Source organism: Colias croceus, chromosome 5 (genome assembly GCF_905220415.1).
Source record: "Colias croceus chromosome 5, ilColCroc2.1".
Taxonomy (NCBI): Eukaryota; Metazoa; Arthropoda; class Insecta; order Lepidoptera; family Pieridae; genus Colias; species Colias croceus.
Window position 1 is genome coordinate 4,425,439 of NC_059541.1, and position 13,420 is coordinate 4,438,858.

The following is a 13,420-nucleotide window of genomic DNA, read 5'->3' on the forward strand; positions in this document are numbered from 1 at the left end:
ATTGTAAATAACAAAATGATAATGTATTACCCTAAAAAATAATGCAAATGGATCCAGGGCCGTCTTAACCGGAACGGGTCGCTGGGAAAATAAAGAAAATGGGGCCTTTTGCACGACTCATAATGCGAAGTACATATAAGAGAGTGCTCTGCGATCGAAAAAATTGTTTTGCCTTGGTTCCGCAAATATTTAATTTATTACAGAATTGGTATGTAATCCACGTAATATCCTAAATCTACATTATTATAGATAAAGGAGATTAATAATGTCACTGGTAAGAACTTATTCAAGATAATCAAACCGGAAAGAAATGTAAAACGAAACTTATTTTCGGTTGTACAAAACTATATTAATTTAATTGTTTTATTTTTTTTAGCTTTAAATAAAATATACTTTACTTTAAATAGGTGATATATATTTTTATTTTGAATTAAATATTATTAGTTATAATTAAAAATTATGGTGTTAGCACCAGATATAATTAGATATGTATATGGTTATCATATATTGGTGACGTGTCTAATCACGGTGTTAATTTATTATATTTTACAATAATGGGGCCCCTGGGCAAGTAATTAAAGTGACCAGCAGACCAGAGGGTCCTGAATGGAATATGGATTAGGTGGGAATGTAAACATAGCTATAATTATTTTAAAGTATATTGATCATTTCTTATCGTATTTAATTGAATTTTTTTATGCCATTTTGCAGATAAAATACATTTCTTTTATTTATTATTATCTTGCTATCCAGAGGTCAAAATGTTTCAAATGAACGAAAATAACAATGTTATCGTAAGTATGTAAATGGAAATTTTTAGATTTGTCAACCTCTAATTTTTATAGGTAGGTAGTTGTTGTTTATTTTTTACCTCTATTTGCGACTATAAATTGGATGTAAGGTAAAATATTTCCTGTTATAATCTCAATTTTATGTAACTGTATTATATGTAAGTTCATTATTATATCTTTTCCATTTTTAATTCATTCTTTTTATTCTTAATATTTTATTATTCTTTGAAACTGCAGCAGAATGAGTTTCAATTTATGAGAATATATTACATGATGGTTATGCAACATTTGTAAATTACCTACTAGTATTTGCCTTAAATCTAGTATAGTTTATTTGTTACCATAATAATTATGTAAATATGTCAACATAAACATGGAGAAATTACCTGATAATAAAGGCCTAGATATTTTATTTCCGAAGTCCTTGGCAATCGATAACCTTCCGTAGGGTTTAACCGCACCTTGGACCTCGATCATTATTATGTTTTACATAAATAACTGTATGTAAGTATAACATTTTTTTCTGTTGTATTAAGGCTATTAATAGACTGTAGACACTTTAAGAACGATGGAATCAGGGTTAAAAAAGGTAGAAAATTAATCACCAAATACTACCTAACTATACTAGTAGGTAGGTTACCTATACAGATAATTTCTACTATTAGAATGAAAATACAACAGCATTTTAATATTTAGTGTCTTTTGCATTTGGACCTTTCTTTTATTTTTGCTAGTAAATATTCTAAGTTTTTAGAGCTCCGTTATAGCATTATTGGTTCCGTAACAATAATAGATAGTTAGTTCAAGTTTTCTGTATGATTGTTATTTATTTATTTATAATGCTTTATTGTACAAAATAATATGAATAAACCTTAAAAAATACGAATTAAAGAAGTACAGGCATTTTGCACAAAAGGGGGCCTTATTATTGTAAAGCCATCTCTGCCAGGCAACCTGGTAGGAAAGGAAATGTAAGAAGCTTAGGGTATAGCGCAAATGATTTATTCATGTTGCAAAAATAACAATAAATATAAAAAAATGAGTGATGTGCCAACGATTTTTTTAATTGGATAGGTATTTTTATTACAGTTGCTTGAAGTTGCTTCAGTGTCGCGAGTCCGACTAGCACTTGATCGTTTTTTATTAGTATCTAAATACGTACTTTATTTATCATCTACTTAGTTAAGTTCGGTGAATGTGATATAATTGTAATATACATTCCTTTGTCTGGAGATTGAGTTAATAAAATGTTATGTAGATATCTAGCTAAATCTAAAATCTAAATCTCTGCTAGAACCTTACGTGAAGGGCAAGTATTTCCCTACATTTTTTAAACATTTTCGAATATTTTTCAACTGAGATAAAACAATTAAGTTAAAAATAACATTATGACTATTTATAAAATATCTTATCTGTAACTATAAAGACAGAAATCGACTGTCCCAAATACCTACGATGTCACTAGACAGTTTTTTATTACTGCAAGCGTTTTGTTTTAGTTATGTATTTTAATTGAAGTTTCAATGAATTTTATGTAGGTAATAGAAAATGCTAGCAATGCCAAATGACTTGAGTTTTTATTTAGTTTGATCGCCTTATCTAAACTTTTGTTGAACCTCAGCTCGTTAATACTTTAATCCTGTTATAGATATGTATAATATTATAGCTAAAAATCAATAATAAGAATGTTAAATGCCTTAAATGTTATAATTTGCATTAACATATTATCATTGATTTGTTTTATATTGTGTATTATGAATTGACCTAATGGATTGTTGAAAGGTTCCTCTGCTTTAAAAAATAGGTATTAAGTATAACAGGTTAAAGTAGGATTTAATGTTTAATGTCAAACTGATCCTTGCATCATACATCTCTGATAATATCACTATCACCGACTGACTGAGAGAATATGTGCTTTAATTAAGTTGGAATAATGTTCTCAATTGGAGCCTTATTTTCGCTTAACAAATGAACCGTATAAAATGGTGGCAGAAACAAACAGGCTGTTTTACGTGCGGGTCGCCTCCTCGGAGGGAAATGCTGACATTACATTTTATACATTTATTACCTGTTTAATTTAAAAATACTTTAGAGGATGCGCCTTAGAATAGATTAATTTGTAAAACAATAATATAAAAAAATATATCGCGGAAGATTCCCTTGAATTTTTGTGAGGTGACTTGGTTTTTGGGTAACGATGGATGAGGCGTTCGCACATTTGGAGCAAAATAAACCAAAACAAGGAAAAAACTCTTTGATAGCGCCGGACGGGGGATGGGGTTATGTCGTTTGTATCGGTGTTGGATTTACTTTCGTAAGTTACTATTTTTCTTACTTTGAAATGTTTATTTTACTTGAGAGATATTGTGCAAGATTTTGTACTGGTTTATTAAATAATGGATTACGTGATATTTAGAATTGATTTTAATCCAAATAAAAAACAACAATATTACTTTATTCAATTGTTTAATAGGATTCATTTTTTAATCCTTAATAATTATCTTTTCATAAATTATGGTACCTTAATTATTTAAAGTCTAATATACATTTCTTAAGTATCTTATTAGATAATACATAGCGGTTTTATCATTTATCTATAATAAAAGAAAGTTGTGAAACACGACTTTTAACTCTACATTCACTCTACATTTTACAAATAAAGGACTACCATAACAAATTTGCGTTTTCATGCCGATAAAAAAATCAAAACAGAAAATATTTGTGTAATGCTTATCATGCAATAATCGGTAGTTAAATTATTGTACAAATAATTTATCTTAATTGAATTCTAAAGATTGTCTACAAAAAAGTAATTAAAGAAAATACGATATGCAGTAAAATTAACTCATCATTTCATGTCTTTTTAGTTATATTTTTATCTGAATTAATTATTTTCTTACTTACCTTTATGAGTTGCGTGAATGAATAAAGACAATGGATGAATGGCCTCTTACCATAAAATCAAATATATAACGTTAGGTATCTAAATTTATATTTAAATAAGTGCTGGAAGATTATAATTGCAAACATTATTAAGCTGAAGTTTTATATGCGTTTATGATCTTAAAATGATAAGAAATGCGCTTATGTTTTATCATTCACTGCAGCAATGTTCTTGTCACACGATCGATTACAGTTATTAAATAATATACTTGCTATTAATTATTTATTTTATACTCATATGCTAATCAATAATTATTTGAATCTGATTTATTATCAATGAGTTAGTGTTTTATTTTTCTGTTATACGTGTTCTTATCTAGAGTTACAATCATTTCATTGAATGCGTGTAGATCCGCAAACTCTTTATTTTGAGTTACAGTTTATTCGTTCATAATATCCCAGCTGTTGCAAAAAATCCAAGAGTTATATAGACTCTTATATAAAGTACTAGCTTTCCGCTCGCGGCTTCGCCCACTTTGTCTAAAACCTAATAAAATATAATATACTAAAACCTTCCTCTTGAAAAACTCTATCTATTAAAAAAGAACTCATCAAAATTCGTTGCGTAGTTTTAATGATTTAAGCATACAGAGAAAGCGGCTTTTTTTAATACTATGTATTGATTTATCAGAACGTAACAGATGTAGTATTAGCATATTACATTTTCTAATATAATTAAAATCTGCGTCCCGAGCGTTCCAGAAATGTTGTGAACATTATATCGTATTGCCGATAATTCATTTCAATATTGTTCAAACAACAATCTATCTTATGTATAATATATTATTTCTTGTCATTAATTGAATCGGAATTATATTATCTTGTTCCATTACATGTTAGTTGTAGTGATTGAGAATTGGATTTATTTTATTTTAACTGAAAGGGTAATTAAAATACATTTTCTGTAGTGATTTGAATCAATGCAACTGCAAATCAGTTGGCAGTTGCATTGATTCAAATCACAAATTTTCAAATTTAAATCATATAAGAATATACCTAGTTTAAACCATCCCTAGATAAAAATAAAAATAAAGATATCTAAATCGTCACAGTAATAAAATTATTCTTTATTAGGTACATTAACATAGCACTTATGATTTGAATTTTAAGGAGATAGCTGTATATACCGGAAATGGATAAAGCCTCCAAAGTATAAAAGAAAGTTGAAGGCTATGCGACAGATTACCTATATTTCGCGACGGACAACAGCTAATCAATAGAGAATTAATTATAGTTATCTAAATTATTCATGTCTATTCAATTCTAATGTCATTTTTTTAATAAAACTGAGTGAGAAATTGAAATACATATACCTAGCTGCGTTTGGCTCCGCTCCTGTTGGTCTTAGCGTAATGATATAATATATACCCTTCCTCCATAAATGGGCTATCTAACACCGTAATAATTATTTAAATCGGACCAGTAGTTCCTGAGATTAGTGCGTTCAAACAAACAAACAAACACTTCAGCTTTATAATATTGAGTATAGATAAGTATGACGCGTTCTTACCTATTACTTAAATTCTGGTGGTTTTACGGTAAAGTAGTAAGATAGTCTATATTGTAAAACTTTTATTTAAAAGTAGAGTATTTTACGAAGTTAATTAAGTATGCATAACGTTAATTTTCGATAAATAGCAAGTTGATGAACTTGTCTTTTAACATAAATACTAAAATAGAATTTAAATATAACATTCCTGAATACAATATATGTTTTGTTATGACGTGATTGACAAGATAAATCTACTATAGCTATAATTTGTATATATAACATGTACCTATAGAATTTATAACCAAATATTCAGCCATCGGAACTAGTTTCTTGGTAGGTTCATCTCCAAAGTTTCCCATATGAAATATTGCGCAACTGTACATTTTATGTAGATACTAGCTTTCCGCCCGCAGCTTCGCCCGCGTTTTCAGAGAAAACCCCGCATAGTTCCCTTTCCCGTGGGATTTCCGGAATAAAACCTATCCTATCTCTCAAGTTGGATCGAACTGCACATGGTGTGCGAATTTTATTTTAATCGGTTAAGTGGTTTAGGAGTCCATTGAGGACAAACATTGTGACACGAGATTTATATATATTAAGATTGGAAAAAAAGAAAATTTATAAATATTAAAAAAAAAAACTATTGTCTTAGTACTTATATCTGTCTAGACCTGTGGTCTAGACCATTGACTTTAAATGCAAATTGACTTCATTTATTTAATTAAATATTTTAAATTATAAATTTATATTTGTAAAAGATTTGCTTGCCATCATAAGATTTGATATCTTGCAGTAGATAAAACCTTATTTACAAAAGATGCATTCGTGGATTTTTTTCATCACAGTTTCTTTACGACCGGACCGGATCCTTAGCGTTTGAAAAATGGAAAAACAAAAATAAAAAAGGATATTTAATATTTATGTATCAACAATTACAAGTTATAATAAAATTGTATTTATGGAATATTTTTTTGTTATTATTGACGAAAACAGATTTTTTTAATTATTTAAACCAGCGGGGTTACCAAATACCATAATGTTTAAATTGTTTTAAAATTAAATAAAATTCTGTAACGTTCTCTTTCTATTACCATTTACCATCTATATGGTACTAATGTAGCCTAAAATCTATCTATAAAATATATTCATACAAAACTTATTGGGATTATTAATATAGAGAAATGGAAAATAACAAAATAATATATACTTAAATATAATAACATAGTTGCAAGAAATTATTACTATCAAGAGGACCTATGTTGTCTACACTAATATTATAAAGAGGAAAACTTTGTTTGTTTGTTTGTTTGATTGTAATGAATAGGCTCATAAACTACTGGACCGATTTTGATGAAATTTGGCACAGACAATCCTTAGACCCTCAGAAAGAACATAGGCTACTTTTTATTGCGAAATATTTACCACGGGCGAAATCGGGGCGGACCGCTAGTTGTCTATAAATACTATTATCAAGATCTTTGTTAATATTTTCAGATGCTTGGATTCGGATCGTCAAATGCTTTCGGAATTCTATTTAACAACTTTTTCATGGAACAAGATGGTGCGAGTGGACTTCCCCTTGTTATAGGAGTTTACAATGGAGCACTGTCAATAGCAGGTATTGAGTTGTTGCAATATGTATTTACATATTTAATTTCTGATGGATTTACAGAGATAACATGCAACTAACTTATCTCAGTAAAGCCAAAAAAAAACAATAAAAACGAGCGCGGTCTTTGCCAGCATGTAGGTATATTTTCTTACCTATTTTTCACCCCTCTATCATTTGGATCGAGTTCTCTTATCTTGGTAAAACAAACCAGTGTTTCCCAATTTACCAACAGATAAAGAGATAGAGAGATACATATTACATTAACAGAGTTATATTTCCGATTATATTTGAACTTCATGTTCAAAAATTCTTGAGGAGAGAGAGAGAGAGTCATAATGTCAATGAACTAGACGATTAAATTATAAATTATTAAAAACTAATTGTTACGATAGAAACAGTACACCACATGTCAATTAAAAGAAATTAAAAGTTATATTAATCTTCCATCCCGGCAAATGTTTGCCACGAAATCCATTGAAGATAGTTCATATTACGCTGCTCTGACCCTAATCTATTAAAGGTCAATAACCATTATCTTAATCTAACAGTTTTATTAAGAGACCATAGTAGGGCTATGTCAGTGTCATTTTAATTTTCTATTTGCAATATTAATTGATCTGGCCGAGATATTAGATGGAAATCAAAAAGCAATGACCTATTTCCCTAATTTATTGATGAACTGAATTTAGACGAAGCAAAATTTAAGGGCAATTAATTGCAAACCTATACAATTCCTTTTTGCTTGACTCTGTTTGTCCTTATAGAATTAGCTTTTGAAAACATTTGATAGTAATGAAAAACATCTAAGTTTTTTATCTATTTTTCTCTTTCAGGATTTCTGAGTGGCATAGCATTGAAAAAGTATTCGTTCAGACAAGTCGGTTTGGTTGGAGCTGGACTGTTCATTTTAGGAGACGTTTTGACAATTTTCGTACAAAGAACTTATCAATTAGTGTTTACGTTTGGTGTTATACGAGGTAAATATTTATAGTTAAATAAACATACATAATAGTCATTGAGTTAGAAAAATTATCGCCTTAATAAGGATGAAATCTGAATGAGGCGGAGGAAAACTCTACTTTAAAGTAGAGTTATTGTCTGATATATTCAATTGATTATTCAAATGAACATTTGTATTCCAGGGGCTGGTTTTGGAGTAATGATACCAGTTAGTTTTACGGCATTCAACTGTTACTTTACGAAAAAACGAACGGCCATGATGAGTGCAAACCAAACTATGAGTAGTATGGCTTCGATAACATTTCCCATTCTTGTTACATATCTTCTGGCAGAATATGGGTTTAGGTGGACTCTCGCTTTGATCATGGCTGTAGATTTACATTTACTATTCGCGATGATAGTTATGCATCCTGTTGAATGGCACATGGTGAAGGCACCGGAGTGTGCTATAAAAGGTAATTTTGTATGAAGTTTTTATCACAGTCTTTGTCTTGTTGCTTGATTTGTAGTCACAAATAATGGTTCAATCATTAAGTAAGTTTGTGGAAGTCCTTGCGTCATATCATTTTAAGGCTCAAATTTAATGTTTAATGGTTTTATTTTAATACACATTCACTTCATCTTTAAAATATCTAGTGGCTTTTGCTCATTGAATTTGTTCCGGATATGTGTGTATGTACGTATGTGTCGTCCGCTTATCAATGTCCAGATGGCATTTCAGAATTGTCTTCACTTTGTGACGTCAATAAAATAAAAAATGAATGTGAAGTTATAGATGAAACCGCCATAAAAATGTTGCCAGGTGATGACGTCATCGAAGTTAAAACATCACCGGTTCGGCATGAATCAATTCAAAAAAGTATTATGTAAGTGGAGTATTATTATAATGATTTTTTAATGATTATTTTAGTGATAACGATTCAGATATCTTAATTTATACGATTTTTGCTATACTGTCCTTGACCTTGCATTTGGAAATATATTTCTAAAGTATTTACCATTAATGATATAATTATTAATTATACATGAATGTTGGAAGTTTATTAATGAATATTGTGTTTAATTTATTCAACAAGTATACATAATAAACATCTATACTTTTATACTATAATATTATAATAATAATAGTTTAAAAAAACTAAAAAACACGCTTTTTATAGAAAACCGAACTAAAAAATAGAAAATTTTATCAAATTAGTGTATTGTCATCGGTCCTCAATAAATCTACAAAGTTTGAACGAAATCTGGCCGTTTAAAGTGGGTCAAAATCGCGCCCAAAGAAGTCGGTTACAAACATACAGGTGAAGCTAATATAAAGCGTGTAAAAAGGAAAGGTATGTATGTATGGTTTTCACGCATAAACTACTGAACCGATTACAATGAAATTTAGCACACATATACATAGAGGGTAACTTGGATTAACACATAGGATAGGTTTTATCCAGGAAATCCCACGGGAATGGGAACTATGCGGGTTTTCCTTTGAAAACGCGGGCGAAGCCGCAGGCGGAAATCTAGTATATAATAAATAAATAAAATATCAATCACTTGATTCGAACTTTTAGTTAAGAAATCCAAAAACAAATGGAAAGAAAAAGGCTGCATATTTGATTCGATGTCCCCGAATTTCATTGTTTTTTGCTGTTAAGTCGATAGCTGGTAGTGGATTTTCTTAACAAACTGCTTTTCTTTTCCAACAAAAATGCGTAGTTTTTGTGAAAATCGAAATTGAAAATGATATTTTTCAAGGTTATTTTTGTACTAAAAACGTAACTTTAAGTAAAATCTTAAGCCATTATAGTATCAAAATGTCTTATTATCACCCACTCACACGCATTATTTTTAAATATATTCACGTACCTATCACTTTATTTACAAATTACAATTTATTTTGTTAAAATATTATTTTAACAATTTATTATAGCCAAAAATCGTTCCATTAATTTTGTATTTACAACAATGAACAAGCCACAGATTAGTTAATATGACGCATATCACAGATTAGCAAAAAAATATACTAGCTTATCATAGAGTATAAATGATACATTTTAATGTTATTTTTATAGCTCACTTGCTTCAGTTTTTAAAAACGATTAACTTTTACTTTTTTTAGTATTCAAATAGGTAGCGAGGAGCGAAGCGACGAGCGTATTAGGTTAACTCCTGAACTGCCGCACGAGCCGAGCGAGCAAAGCGAGCGTGCCGCGGCAGCGGCCGGCGAGTGCCAGAAGCGACTTTAGGGCGATTCCCACTCAAACAAAAAAAAACTACTTAGGTTTAAACAACTTGTTTGTATTTTATTTATGTATCGTAAAATTATTTTTATTATCAAAAGCTTTCTAAGTTAAAATTATTTTTGACAAATTCATTTTAAAAATCAATTTCTAATTATTATGTTTAATATTTACAATCGTGAACGCGTCATATAACATTTATTATCTATGGCATGTCGTCAGTCGTAAATACGTGGTAAATACAAACTTAAATTTTTGGCTATATACCTTTTCAGGTAGTTAATATAATTTTAGAAATTGTTATATATATAAATTAATAATCCGGCAATCTATTTAAAAATATTGCCTGTGTGCGAGATTATTAGAAGTTTTGATACGACAATGGTATAAAAGTGTCGTTTTTAGTACAAAAATAACCTTAAAAAAATTATTTTCATTTTCGATTTTCACAAAAACTACGCATTTTAGTTGGAAAAGAAAAGCAGTTTGTTATGAAAAGTCACTACCCTCTACCTATTTTACAACTCTAAACAATAAAATTCGGGGACATTGTTTCAAATATTTAACCAAGAAAAACAACGGATAGAGCAAATTACGATTAGGTACTTAATATATTAATTCTTACCTAAGTACCTGACGATAAGTTTGGAAGGGACGATCACTAAAACATCCTTTGTATAAAAATGTGTTTACTTGTGCATAAAAATTATAAGTTGTATATTTTACTTACAGAAAAATTATATACGCAAACGTAGAGTTAGATCTATTGAAAGATCCCAAATTTGTTAGTACTTTAGTCGGACTTGGCTTTGCTTTTGTGTCCGATGTAACGTATCTTGCAATGGAACCCATGCTGTTGTTTTCTTATCAATATTCTAAGGTAAAATGGTTATATTATTTTAAGATCATTAGCTTAGGTAATTTACAATACTAGTCTGTAGTAGTCATTAATTATTAAGAGCTGCAAATAGGCTCAATACTCCCGCTACTTTTTGAAAATGGAATGTCTAAGATCTTTGTTCTTTTTTAAATGTTTATTAGTGGCCAGTTTTATTTTGTCATAGATTCAAATAAATGTGTCGAATATTCATAATTATTTAGAAATAACAATCTGTTATAGATGCAAGTGGCTACATGCGTCATGGCTGGTGCTATTGCTGACTTGGCTGCTAGATTTATTTTAGCAGTTTTCACATATTTTTATAACGTGGACAGCAGAAAATTATTTTTTATTGGAACATTCATTACTATGATATTACGAATTGGTAATTTCATTTATTTTTTTATCCTGGTACAACGTCAATTTATAGAAATAATTATATTCATGTTATTTAAATAGTCATATAATTATAATTTTAATAATGGATCAATTATTCCAATCGAACCTCATTTTCTTATGCAATACTTCTGTTATTAGTAATTAAGTTGATAGAGAACAGGCTTCTCTATAAAAATATTTTAAGGTACCTACATTTTATCTATTTACATAATACTGTAAATCTTATTAAGATCGATTAACTTCTCATTAATATTCTATGTATTTCTTGAGCTATATAATTTATCAGGTTTGGCCAAGGTCTATTTAAGAAAATTCTATAGATACATAGTTTCTTAACCTTAAAGGTATGCGAATTCAATGAGGGTGTCACACACTAATTTGTTCGAAAATTATACAATATAAACTTTTCAAGTTTGATGACAGTTCAAAGCATAATAACATGGGTATAACTTTACTTTTTAATGAATTTCAATTAAATTTTGCTTCCCATAATAATATATAATATTTTAAGACCATAAACTTATAAGTTTATATTGGCTTAGAAATGAAATGTAAAACGTAGAGTTGCTTACGACTTGATTGATCCATACAACTTTTTACTATAACGCGAGTTGAACCGGGAGCGAAAGGCTAGTCTTAAATTATATATTTAGTTTAGTTACTTTTATTTCTACTTATATCTTTTCAGTTCTGGTAACATCAGACAACGTGACATTCGTGTTCACAATAACAATAATTTCGGGTCTTGTAAGATGTTCGGTACAAGTGTTATTCCCCTTGGTGTTGGTGACTGCAGCCCCAGACCGGTTTCCAGCCGCTTTGGCACTCCATATCTTATTCTCTGGATGTCTCATGTTGATGGCCGATCCGATGATAGGTTGGTATTTCAGTATAGTGATTAACTATATTATAATTATTAAAACTGTTGTTCGCAAAAACTACTGGAAAGATTTATGATTTAGTTATAGTTAGGCTATATAATTTATTGTGATTAATTTAATTTGAATTTACGCACGCGCGTACGTGACGGGTGCTTAACTATTTTATAATTAATGTAATGCATAGGTTAATTTCTAATTTTTAAGAATCTCTTGGTGTGGTTTTTGTAATGCAGAAATTGGCGTCAGTATTTGTAATGAATTGAAACATAAATAAATAGGTACATTAATTAATTATATATTTTCAGGTGTAATTTATGAAGCGACAGGAAGTTACGTAAACTGTTTTATTGCTATGAGCTTTTGCTGCTTAGTGTGTATAATTCTCTGGACTGTAGAATACTTTGTGTATCGTAAGAAAACGTGATGAAATCGAGTATTAATTAATTATAGAAACTCATACTTTCTTGCAGGGAACAATATGTTTTCAACGCCCAAGCAAGTTTATTCCAAACCATTTTAAAATTATGTAGTTTAGGTTCAATTTAAGCTTTATTTTTCACAAAGGTTTCCTATTTTTGAGTTGTTGTTACGTTTGTTAAGAATACTATATTTAGTAGTAAATTAAATATAAGGTATACTAATTTTAAAAAAATAATGTTACCAAACAGATTAACATAATAAGTATATATTTATCTGAATCCTCTTAATTTCGCTGTCTGATAGTGTATAAGATTAGTTTAGAAATTTTATAAAATTGACTGAAACAAACACATCGGTAAAACTCAGTGTGATTATGAGGCTTCTGTAAAATAATTGATTGGATATAGATATATTAACTTGTATTTATTGTAAATATATAAATGCAAAACAGGATTTGTGTAGAAGTAAAGTATGTACTTACAAATGTATTTCCATTTCACCAATTAATAGACTACGACATTTGAAATTGATGATTTTGTTTTTTTGTATTTAAGCAATAGGTATATGAATAGTGCAAACACCGTATAAAATAGATAATAAAAATGTGTAACAAGTAATTTTTTTCCTTTATAGTGGAGATCCAAAATAATCAACTTTAAGTTTTTATACACATGTTTATTATATGAATGGATTGTTTTGGTAAAAATACTCAATGCATTGTTTCAACGAAAATTTAATAAATATTCAATTTATATCTGTATACATAAATTATATTAGTAACATAAAATAATAAATATAAAATGAAACA

The 13,420-nt window shown here is 29.1% G+C and overlaps 1 protein-coding gene across 2 annotated transcripts; it reads left to right on the forward strand.

Moving 5' to 3' along the window:
- Positions 1-2,797: 2,797 nt before the first annotated feature.
- Positions 2,798-13,372, forward strand: LOC123691642 (monocarboxylate transporter 13-like). Of its 2 annotated transcripts, none has more exons than XM_045636143.1 (9): positions 2,798-3,105; positions 6,721-6,844; positions 7,672-7,815; positions 7,981-8,253; positions 8,520-8,664; positions 10,765-10,912; positions 11,153-11,297; positions 12,000-12,188; positions 12,498-13,372. In XM_045636143.1, the coding sequence occupies exons 1-9, from the start codon at positions 2,989-2,991 to the stop codon at positions 12,614-12,616; spliced, it is 1,404 nt and encodes a 467-aa protein (XP_045492099.1). In that variant the 5' UTR covers positions 2,798-2,988; the 3' UTR covers positions 12,617-13,372. The 2 variants fall into 2 exon arrangements, with proteins under 2 accessions (XP_045492099.1, XP_045492100.1); XM_045636144.1 differs by having other exon boundaries at positions 8,601-8,664.
- The last annotated feature ends 48 nt before the right edge of the window (positions 13,373-13,420 follow it).

What these genes read in the sequence shown, in the direction of transcription:
- LOC123691642 (XM_045636143.1), top strand. Translation starts at nt 2,989, where the DNA reads ATGGATGAGGCGTTCGCACATTTGGAGCAAAATAAACCAAAACAAGGA. An exon ending in ACCGGAGTGTGCTATAAAAG is followed by an intron (nt 8,254 to 8,519) that starts GTAATTTTGTAT and finishes ATGGCATTTCAG; the next exon opens with AATTGTCTTCACTTTGTGAC. An exon ending in TTTCTTATCAATATTCTAAG is followed by an intron (nt 10,913 to 11,152) that starts GTAAAATGGTTA and finishes AATCTGTTATAG; the next exon opens with ATGCAAGTGGCTACATGCGT.